The following is an 11,967-nucleotide window of genomic DNA, read 5'->3' as shown; positions in this document are numbered from 1 at the left end:
TCTCGAAGCACGTGTCGTTGCTAATTCTCGTGGGTTGCAGCTCCTGCTCGGTTCTTGTATTTATCAGGTATAGACCATTCTCCTGGAAGAATTCTATACGAGATGGACATACCATCACGGACTGACCAAACGAAAGACAACCTAAGATTTAATAAATATGGATACTTATCTCAAAGTGAACAACTTTGGAATTGTGTACTGATCAAATATCACAGAACTGAGCTTTTACGATTAGCAAAATTTTTCGGCGTTTAATAATGAAAACAGAAAGAAGGCAGCGGCGTAGAACAAGGCACGTACAAAAAGTGTATAATTTCTATTGTCAACATTTTCTGAGTCTGGATACAGATGCCATCTATGGACAAATAAAGAACTACTTTCAATGCGCAGTTAAATTCTTCTGCTTTCTACACAAAAAAGACACTTCATCAAAACTACATTAATCTTCAGTCCTGAGGATGGAGTATCCGAAACGTCTTCTTGATTCAACACAAACAATACAGGTCTTGTATTGTAGTAAAAATAAGGAAAATGTAGGATTTGAAGGTCTCACGGCGGCCAATATGAACACGGCTGTCTCTTGGGTTGTGAAGCAGAGACGTCTGATAGATCTTTATCAGAATTCCAGAGATATTTGCTGCCTCCATTATCGCCCTGATAATGGAAGCAATAAGTACCTGTGAAACATTGGTAAGAAAGTATAAAACTGAAGGTAATTTTAGTTGTATAAGGTTTTGTAGAGAACATTAATTCTGTTATAACTTTCAGATTAAAGAATATTTAAGCAGATCTTCCTAGTAGAGTAGTTTCAAGCAGTTTGCAAGGCACCGACACCTCTCTCTTTCGGTGTAGAAGGTTTTTCTCTACGAACTCTACGGGCGGTAAATTAGTGACTTTTTACTCGGTGGAGCTGAACGGAAAATACAGTTCTCGACATGCTAAGTCGGGATGTAATCTGGTGACTCAGACAACTTACAGCTCAAAGATGGCTCATTAAACGTCTTAACAAACTAATCTTTGATGATTTACTAGCAATATAAAGAGTCTCAACATCTTTCTTATAGTTAAATCGCGACGGATATGGAAGGTATAGATCACGTCTCACTCCTATCATCTCACCATTTCGTTCCAACAAATCTGTATTAAAAAATAACAAGATGAGCTAAGCTTGGCGTTGAAGAAATGTAAATTGATATTGGCAGATTATTTAATCCTTTCACACTTTTCCGTACCTTGTACCTGCACGAAAAGGGGCAAATTGTGAAGGGGGATGCCAAACTCACGTGAAATACAAAATAATAGTGCAACACGCTACTCCATTTATAAATGCAGACAGTGAATTTAATACATGAGTTGGTGTTATCGGAAGAACTCTGACTGAATGTGTGTGAGAATACGAAGAATATCTGGACCTAAGAGAGATAAATTGAAAGAAGACTACAGAAAACTGGATAATGATGAGATTCTCAAGATTTAAGTATTATTACGATGATTAAATCAAGATGTACGAGATAAAGAGGACATTAGTACTCATAAAGAAAATTAAAATTCATACCGGTACAACATTCTAGTAGGGAAACTTGAAGGAAAGATACCATTTGTAAGATATTTGCATAGATGGGATGATAATATTAAAATGAATCTTAGGGAAGAAAGGTGTGACGGGGTGGACTTATTTCAACTGGTTCAGGGTAGTGTCCAGTGTTGGTCTTGTGAATTTGATAATAAACTTTTAAATTCTATAAAGAGCAATGAGTTTTCTGACAAGGTAGGAACTACAGGCTTCTCAACGACTCCGTTCCATGGATTTAATTACTTGTTAGTTCCCGTGGTCAACACAGACGAATGAGATGGACGCTCCATGTAATACGCATCGGAAAGGTTCACATTCAATGCATACATAACGTTAGACGGAACACCGTAAGAGACGAGGCTATTTGGGAGACGTAAAAGTAAATCTTAAATAAATGCAGTGTTTGCCGTAAAGAAGATTTAATTGTTATAGGATTGTATAGAGAGATCGCTTATTTTCAAGACGGAAATTAATCTTTGCTTCCATAAAAGAAGACATCTTGATTAACTGAGCGAATATCGGCTTCGTAATGTTAGTCTGGTAGTTAGAGGACGTGTATATCCTCTGGTATAACCTTTCGGTATTCAGTTAAAATTTTCCAATAAATGTATCGCCTAGAAAATTCTAACAAACTTAAGAGGGATGTGCCGTGCGTTTATACAGAACGTCGGTGTTTGTCGGCTTTAAGGCGGACAATACAGAATGAAGTCGTACCTCTGCAGGAGGAAGCTAAAAAGGTTTATTCGCACTGGGCCAGTGAAATGAAAGCGAAAGTTTAACAATGTCAGTGATTACATGAAAAAGGATTCTACGCAACGGATATCCCAGAAAGTTACGTAATAATTAAATTGTTACTCTTTAAATACTTGGCCTTTTCTAAATTAATTTCTTCATTTTTTCTCCTCATTTATTATTCACTTTTGTTTTATTTTCACCCGTTCCTACACGTGTGACTCATTTCTCTTCACGTTGGCCGTCCTGAGAAGGCAAGCGACTTTATTACTGCATGTAGGAAGCATTTGCGACTCACTTCTCTGTTAAAATGGTCGTTTTCAAAAAGAACAAAGTGTTTATTGTGGTTATATAACAATCTTGAGAACCTGGTTCGGTAACGCACTCTACAAAAGACCGCAACAAAGGATGTTTCTGTCCTTAAGACAGCAGTAATCATAACCTTTAATTGAGAAAAAAATGTGGCGATTTCCTTGAAGGTAAGACAACTGTAAAACAGAGAGCGTGTGACAAGAACAGCGAAGTTCGAATAACTTCCTCTATTTCCTAGTTGGTTATTATGAAACGTCAAAATTTACTACTGTCAGTGGTCGCTTTCCTGTACTGTCGCTATAAATTTCGCCGTACAGTTCATCATGTACGTAACATGCAGAAAGTTTTGTGGTTTTTGAAAGATTACACAATGCTTCGAAGCAAAATACAGGTTGCATGTAGTCTAAAAAAAAAACAATTGATTTTACTTATGACTCCTGTGCATTTCCTCTGAAATGTAAACTTTTTATTATGAAGTGCCAAAATTATTGAAATTACGAAAATTGAATTAGTAAGTGGGAGACACAGGTTAAGTGTGTTGGCAGCAGTGATCTTAGGAGAATATTTGGACACGCGAATGAGAAAGTAACAGGATAATGAAACATAATGTACAATGAGGAGCTTCATAATCTGTAATCTTTACCAGATACTGTAAGCGTGAATTAATAGAGGAGAATGAGATGTATGCAAACAGGGGCGAGGTTAATAATCCATAAAAAATTTTAATAAGAAAAGGAATTACATAAAATGTCACTGAAATATTTCAGGATTTCTTGAATGACAGTAAGAAACTTTACAGCAACGCTGACATGGCCAATACCTTTATTAGCTTCTTAGAAAAGTGTTAGGCGTGAAGCCAAAAGGTCTTTCGTAAGTTTTCTCTGAAAGAGATTGGAAATAAGGCTACAAAAACAAGCTGCACGAACACAGATACATTGAGAATCCCAGAAGATTGTCAAAACTATTCGGAGCAGATAAGTTCGTGATGATAGTCAGAACAGAACTTATTGCGTTGTTCGTAATTTCACAACAAAAGACTCACAGTAGGTTGAACATAACTGACATTTAGACTTAAGTTCTGCTCTCAGGAGGCTGTGATTGATGAACAGTTTTGCACGATTTTGAAATTCGCTGCCGAAATTGCTTAACAATTGACCCAAGACGGTGGGTGGCGTGACACGGACACAAGAAAAGCAAAGATAACCCAACTGGATGAAGGTTACGAAGAGAACAGAAAAGTGACTAATGATATTTCGATTTATAATGCATAAATACGAACTTAAAAGAAGGAAACGATAATTATTAAGAAAACTGTTGAATCACTAAGAAAGAAGACAACTGAAGAGAAACGAAGTTAGAGGAAAATGTTAAAGAGGACAGCAACAAGAACGTGGATCTTGGAGAAATAATGCAGTAAGGTGTGGACAGGAATCATCTGGCCCAGGACAGAGACCGATAACGGGCTCTTGTGAGCACGGTAACGAACTTTTAAAGTCTATAAAAGTCTGGGAATTTCTTGATTAACTAAGCGTAATATCTATCAGTTTTTCAAAATGTCTCTGCTAGAAGGGCTAGTTTAGTTATCACTTAATAACTCAATTTAACTTAGCCCAACCCCACCGAACATAATTCAACGTAAACCAAGCTAAACTGAGAAAGAATACATACAGATTATTGAAATTCAACGATCCTCATTAGAGTGGATGAAAATGAGAAAATAAATTTTATTTTTCGAGTCGTAAGTCAGAATTAAAAGAGAGAGACAACGAAGTGCTTACCTCTCTGCAGGAAGACTCATGATTCCCTGCTGTTGCCATTACACCTGGAACTCGATGTCGTAATCTGAAAGAAAGTGACGCACATTACACTAGGCCAGTCTTTGTTACGAACTGCAACTGAAACTGCGAACCAGGGAAACCAGAGCAAAAGATTAATCCACTCATTACAGAATGCAAATGAGAACTACCTGAATCTACAAACTGTACGCTACACTTGTGTGTGAAAGCGACCAAATTCCTTCATTTGGACCGTGATTCCTTTCACTTACGTATTTGCTCTATAGACCAGAATAAATTATACTTTACTGACGGAAACTGGTTTAGATATTTTTTTTAAAACTCGCATTACATCATCGGAACATGAACAAATAAATTCTAGATTTATCCTGGCATAGTAACTAATTTACAGCCTTAATTTATCAAAATGCGTGTCATATTTCTTCAAAACAAAATGGATATTACAATTTATGCAGTAACGTCGTGGATTCCCTGAAAACCTTCAACGCCGTGAGAACTTCTGATCTCAGATGATTTTGCACAGAATCAATACCGTCTGAAGTACAATCCTTGCCACCACGGTATGGAGATGTAGAAGACGACCTCAGCTTCGTTCGAATGCGTTAAAGAAGCAGCTGCTATCAGTCGAGAAAGGTAGGCACGTAGCCAGTAACTCAGTACATGATGTAATTGTTCGGGAGCGCCTGGGCACGACAATCACGCGACAGAGATTTTTATTCAGTCTGGATTTTATTTTAGGAGTGTAACTTTTCCACACTGGAAGCTAAGCCAGGGCATTGTTCATCAAATTGTGGTGCATATTGATAATAAGAACGTTGGCATGGAGTAGGGGAGGCCTCGAACTATGCATCCTACGTTTGACATCTCCGCTAGTTTGTTGTTGTTGTTGTTGTTGTTGTTGTTGTTGAATTTAGTCCAAGTTAATGGAATATCCTTACTGATGTTTTTCATGGTGCTACCCAGTCTCTCTAGGCGGAGACAAGCCGCAAAGAAACAACGGAGATTCCTTCAAAATCATTTAATACCGAAAATGAAGAAACACATCTTATTAAAAGATGTATAAGAACAATGTCTCAAAACCTATATGCTAGGAATCGTACGAATAGCTTAAATATAGTGCGCTAGCAGGTACGAGATCGTATGAAGTGAATTATTTTTTCTTATATTCTCAAGTCATTTTAATATTATCCTCCAATGTATGATTAGGATTTTGCAATTCGTCTTTAGCTCTTCAACATCTTGTATGAATATCTCACCCTATGCATGCTACACATTTCACCCATCTCAACTTAGTTTATTATATTCCGGGATACTCACCAGCCAGCCTTGGACACATATGAACACTATTGTACCCACTGACCTCGTTTGAACGAAATCTGTTATTAAAATGTGGGTTTGATGTATAACGATGCTTTGTAAGAGCTGGCTCTTACTTGAACTTCTGTTCTTCGTATTGAGAAACGCATTCATGCTCACGAAGGCTTAGGGATTCTACTGATTTGCATCCACTTTACGTGAAGAGCCGACTGCTAGATTTATCCATTCTTTTCCACACGCGTGACCGATCAAATTACACCATAAAATTACACTGTGATGAATCGAACTACAAACAAGCTGTATGAAAATCTCTGAGCACATGCCGCTCTTGTTTACAAATAGTTTTAATAACCACTCACACATAAATCTCTCAACATCGCTGTTGAGTGCTAACCAGTTAGGCCTCTTATTCCGGAGGTCCTGCGTTCAAATTTCGGCTCAGGGACCGGCTATCCTAATTGAGGTTCTTCCTCGATTTCCTTAGTTTGTCCAGACAAATGTCGGGATAGCACCTTAAATTAGGCTACAACCACTTCCTTTCATACGATCTCCTATTCGTGAAGAACTCTATAATCCGAAGCCATATAGCGTAAGCTAATGAACCTGTATTATCTTACGGGTGCATTAGGGTTTTATATATCTCCGACTAGCCACTTCTATTAGAGTGCTCTTTTTATGTATGACGTCTAGAGAAGGTACAAGTATTTCAGAATTTTTATATGTGTTACACAATTATTGTCACACAGAAGATAAATTAATTATTTTTTTGTTAAACTTAACAGCAGAGTTCTATAGGATCCAAATAGTATATCCTGTTACAGTCATTCCTATAGTTCCAAAGTTTAGCGACGTAATTTAAATATTCGTATTGTGCTGCCAAACATACAATCGTGTGAATCATCGCAGACATTCTGATTCTATTTTCGCGTTAAACTAGTGACGACAATCATTTAACAGATGTAAGTGACGAAGAGAGTGAAATATTAGCTCCTGATAAACAAGGAACTATGGTCTCAGTCACATCTTCACCACGACGCAATTAATCTAAACGAAGTTCCTGAATGAATGTATTTCTGCAACAAAACATTTCCGCTAACGAAGACTACAATTAACCCAGTGGTGTAAGCGAAACTGTATGTGCAGTCTACAGCATTGTAACAAATTATTAAGCCGCTCTCAGCCTACCTCCCCCCCCCCCCCCAATCTCTTTCAACCTCTTCTCTTTGTTATGCGTCATGCATTTCTTTTTCCTTCTTAAACAATAGCAGAAAATCTTCTATGCTTCTCTTCCGAAATGAGTGTAGATGGAAAAACGTGGTTAAGGCATATAAGTATAAAACGAAAAAGAAACTCTCGTTTTTAAGTCAGATCACATTTTACCTCCGCGACAGAACAGAGAATCTCTAACATGGGATACACAAAGGTAGGTCTAAGTGTAATACTAGACTTAACAAAAGGTTTTGATTTGCTTGTTTCAACGTATTTTAATTGAAATAATAACCAGTTTGTTGGTTCACATTCTTTGTTTGCTAACACAAGCTATTGATGTTCAACTGCGTACACTTTTACATACCAGTTTCAAGTAACACTCGTTTTTATTGTAATGGTGACAACTAGGCATAATATACGTACATGAAATCGTACTGTACCGATCAATCATTCAAATATCTCTGTCTTAACGAAGTTTTATGGCTAAAACTTCATTTTGCCATCACTCTGGTAAAATAATCTGTCATTGTCATCTCCGTCATTCGGAGCCTTAGACCGTGCCTGGTCAAAATATAGTTCCAGGATTGGATTCTAAGTATTTTTAAAATAAGCGTCTATGATAAAATATATAAAATTACCTAATCATAAATATGCAATCATCACTTGTCAAAATTGGTATCTGTGTGGAATCCGTACATCCATAAACGTAATAGGTCTTCTTGGAAATGTTAGCAACTAAACTTTGCAAAAATCTGCGTCTTAGATTCGCCACGTTTTTTGTCGTGTCGTCTGTCTGCATGTAATCCGTCGAAAATGACCGAACGAATTTTTATGGAATTTAATACTGAAAATTTTATAAAATCAGACAGCAATAATGCTTACTTTACATGAAGACCTAATACGTTTCTGCACGCAGTAGTGACTGAAGGGGTCATCACCAGCAATATGCGCACAAGTGGGGAATCCTGCGTGACAACGTCATTAAATAGCCAAGCACCATGATCAAGGAAAGGCCGCTGATCGCAGACAGCTCTGACGTCGCACCAGAATCATTATGCTACGCGTATATTTACTAACTCCTTCTTTGTCCATATGTATAAGGAATAATTAGTATATCTGTAATTTGCATACACATACTTTAACACTATTTTAGAATATGCATACATAATTCGGTTACCCTAAAATATGTGTTAATTCATATTTTGCACATGTATTTTATACATGTTTATTAAGAATCCATTATCCTTCGAAGTTCAAACAAGGAAGGACGTGTTTCACAGAGACTGTGGAATCACTTGTACTTTCACCGAGCTGTTGTCAAATTCCCACGTCTAGGAGTTGTAATTTGAATTAAATAGTACTTACTCGCGTAACTACGAAAAGTGAATTAAAGTTTCTCTTCAAACTCTACGCTATTGTTAAATGTCTGATAAACTTGTTGTCCAGACAATGATGTACGTTCTTCTGGGATATTCGAAGAAGAAGAAGAAGAAGAATGACTGTCCCACGGTTCTGTGCCGAGGAGAACGTCGTATCATCTGATGGAAACAGACCTAGTTTCATCATTAAGTCTTCTGCAAAATTCGAATTTAATGTGAAACAATAAGTTATACAAAGTACTTAATGACACATAAATTTGTTCAAATACTTAAATCTAGTGTAGAAAGCCAGCGGGAATTATGCGTACATATACCACACATACAGCACGACACTTTTTCTGTCGCTCCAAAGGAAGAACACGGTCTGAGGATATGTAAATGTGGCATAACGTGGCGTAGTCTATACATGTTTTCAAAATGCTGTATTAAAAATTTGCATTCGCCTTGCTGCTCGTTTATTGTCGAAAAAATATCCTGTGAAAGTAAACTATCACTTTGCACACTAGCTGTATTCTCTTCAATCTACGTATGAGATCGACAAAGCAGTCTGCAGATTTCCTGCTTCCGTGTTACCAGAAGGTCAATTACCGTGTTCACAAAACCCCGCTACCTGTCGCTAAACGAAACTAGATTACGAGTTATGAAACTGAAGACTTGTGAGTTTACATGCATCAGTATTTCATTACCTCATTGTCCAATGAAAAGAATGTACAGAACTGTAAATAAGGAAGATAAAACAATGTCGTGTGTAGGTTCGTTCTGTTTACAAGAATCTTTCGGAGAAATCTTTCTCCATACGCTCAAGTTTAAGATCAAGACAAAGCTGAAACATCACATGCCTCCGTCACGCAACTCGGAATGGTGCAACAGAACATCAAATTCTAGCTGAAGTACATCCAGTGGATGTTTACGTTACGTCTTAGCAAACTGACTTCCGTGAGATAACAAAAACAAGTCCCTCTCGCGAGCAGGTTAGCTCAGCGGTAAAGCACTAACTTCTATTCGGAATGCATCAGACTGAAATATCATCTGGATTATTGTTTATCGGGACAAGGTTTCGTACATCTGCACAGTCTTAACAATCGAATAAAGAAGCCATGCTTTGAAGTAGAGGGATAACGAATTCATCTAGTTATAGTGAAGAATAGAAAAAAATGTCTTCCACTGGTGGGAATCGAACAGCGATATTCTAGTCCCAGGTGGCGACTGTACTGAGCTACGTATATGGCGAACCTGTTGGTGATACACCGATACAAATAAAATTATGAAGCAGCAGTGAACTTTTTATCCAATTCCCACGTGGCTGTCCTATTTTCTTTGTCTGTGTGTGTCAGGTTCTTGGCGCTATGTTTCTGATGGCCACTGTCCGAGGAGGCCACCTAGGTCAGTCCGGCGGGTATGGCGCTCCAGCGGTTTCGTCATACGGCGCCCCAGTCGGTGGTCCTGCATACTCATCGCCCAGCGGATACAGCGCAGGTTACAATGGCGGATCGTCACACACTGGACCAGGATACAGCTCGAGCGGACATGGGGGTTACGATGAACAGGTTGATACTGTACGCTTCTAATTGCAAGACACGTTCACTTTGACCGTGACAGATTTATTTCCAAGCTGTTCTGTTCCACACTTTAAGTTCGGCATTCATACAAACTCTGGCCACTTTGTAATAGTCTTCAGAATTAACTTTACACAGTCATCCTCAAATTCGGCGCTAAAATGTCTGCACACCAGTTGAGAAAGTGTCAATAAGTAACCCACTACATACACTTAAATATATGAGATAAAAGAGTCTGAGTTCATCGCTGAAGATCAATAATTTTACAGATATCGAAACATATTTTGGCGTCCAAGGTATTTGATGGTCGCTTATGTACATAATTCTGTATAAACTCTTTATTTTCTGATGCGGAATTCGTACCGGTTCTGATTAACAAGAAGCCTGAAATTTCTGCTCTTGTTTTTAGCCCAAATCGTATCAGTTCGGCTACGCGGTGAAAGATTACGCATCAGGTAATGACTACAACCGTCATGAAACCAGTGACGGAAACACGATCCAGGGGGAATACCGTGTCCAACTACCTGACGGACGCACACAAATTGTCACGTACATCGCCGACTGGAAGAATGGCTATCGCGCCGACGTCAGATACGAGGGTGAAGCGCACTACCCCACTGAGAGCTCGTATAATCCCTCCTCCAACTATGGAGCACCTTCACCTGGGTACGCGGAAGGATCCAGTTATGCATCACACAGGGAGTCGAGCGCGGGTTATGGGACACATTCCAACGATTATGAAGCCGGTCATACTTATGGCGGGGCTTCATCGCCATCCTATGGACCTCCGGGTTATGGTAAATAACATTCCTCTTTCTTCTTGCAACGCCCTCCACATTCATTAAAATTTCGTGAATTTGTCTGTACACACGAAACGGAAAATCCATGAAAAAATTTACAGACGAGATTTCTGATGGATTTTTGTGGACTCTTTTGCATATATATATATATATATATATATATATATATATATATATATATGCAAGTGTGTAATGTCATAATTAATACATCTCATCACATCCTGAATTTCCTCTCGTATCATGTCGTTACAGACAAGTAATGGTTCATATACATATGTACAATTATGCTTGTATAATTTTTGTTTTATATATGTACTTTTATATTAAACGAGATGAAGAGTTTGTAAATAATGCTGCATACATGTCTGTCAAATCTGAACGTCTATATCATATTTAAAAACAAATATAAAATAAATATGAAACTTCTAAACCAAGAATCCTTCCACCGTCCACAGACATCTGTGTAGTATGAGTGTTTATGTGCGAATCTCATTAATATATATATATATATATATATATATATATATATATATGATATGCGACTACTATTAGGCATTTTTTTTAAAAAAAAATACGATAAAGGTAACAAACCATTAGAGACGACCGTAGGTTCGCAAAAGAATTAGAAGCACAGCATAAGAAAAGAAATACAGATTGCATCGATATTACATTTGCTGTGAAGCAATTCAACTATTAAATCGTGTGAAGTAACCATTTAACTGTAAATCGTGATTATTAATATTCAAATAAAAACACGAGGGGTGAGAAAGTGACTTTAAGTAGCAACGTGTGTTTAATAGCAACCGAAATAAAGATTCTTGATATAGTAATTTAATCGGGAAAAGTGACAGACCAGTCGTGTTTTCCAGCAACTCAGTTTGTATAACCACATTTTTGAAAGAAGGACGCGCCCCAGTTCACAGAGTTCGACATTCGCCTCTTCTGTGCCTGTTTGTCGGCACTCGCCCACAGAAACGTGAACACATTTAGAGGATGAATCGAACTAAGCGACCAGAAACTGGACAGACCGGTTCGTAAAACTGCATTCTTATTATTTGGCCTGGTCTTCGATAGACTCTTACGCAGGCGAAAGTACATCATTCAAGGATTTCGATTTCTGTCAACAACTGCGTAATACCCTTTTCGAATTCCGGAGGTCCGGACTTCGATACTCAAGTTCTGTTTTACAAATTCAAGACATTCATGGATCAATAACAATATCGATAAAGATAATTTGCTATAGAAGGCTTTAAGTATGCAAAAGTTAAAATTTTCCATTTTCTTAGGTAATTG

At 37.8% G+C, this 11,967-nt stretch overlaps 2 protein-coding genes across 2 annotated transcripts in view; one reads left to right on the top strand and one right to left on the bottom strand.

The window, feature by feature from the left end:
* LOC110835466 (uncharacterized) overlaps positions 1-11,967 on the bottom strand; it is a 224,769-nt gene that overhangs the window by 48,665 nt on the left and 164,137 nt on the right. Inside the window, exon 3 of the mRNA XM_087355324.1 lies at positions 4,396-4,459. The gene's annotated coding sequence lies outside the window, so the exon portion shown is untranslated. The remainder of the gene's footprint in view (positions 1-4,395; positions 4,460-11,967) is intronic.
* Positions 7,101-10,831, top strand: LOC110835477 (uncharacterized). The gene is made up of 3 exons (XM_022075712.2): positions 7,101-7,153; positions 9,653-9,865; positions 10,284-10,831. Exons 1-3 carry the CDS (start codon positions 7,139-7,141, stop codon positions 10,677-10,679), a joined length of 624 nt encoding a protein of 207 aa, XP_021931404.1. The 5' UTR covers positions 7,101-7,138; the 3' UTR covers positions 10,680-10,831.

Source organism: Zootermopsis nevadensis, unplaced genomic scaffold (assembly GCF_977971745.1).
Source record: "Zootermopsis nevadensis isolate Lab colony 2312 unplaced genomic scaffold, Znev_1.0 Znev_ptg000024l, whole genome shotgun sequence".
Lineage (NCBI taxonomy): Eukaryota > Metazoa > Arthropoda > Insecta > Blattodea > Termopsidae > Zootermopsis > Zootermopsis nevadensis.
This window is presented reverse-complemented; position numbering and strand designations above follow the sequence as displayed.

What these genes read in the sequence shown, in the direction of transcription:
- LOC110835477 (XM_022075712.2), top strand. An exon ending in ATGGGGGTTACGATGAACAG is followed by an intron (nt 9,866 to 10,283) that starts GTTGATACTGTA and finishes TCTTGTTTTTAG; the next exon opens with CCCAAATCGTATCAGTTCGG.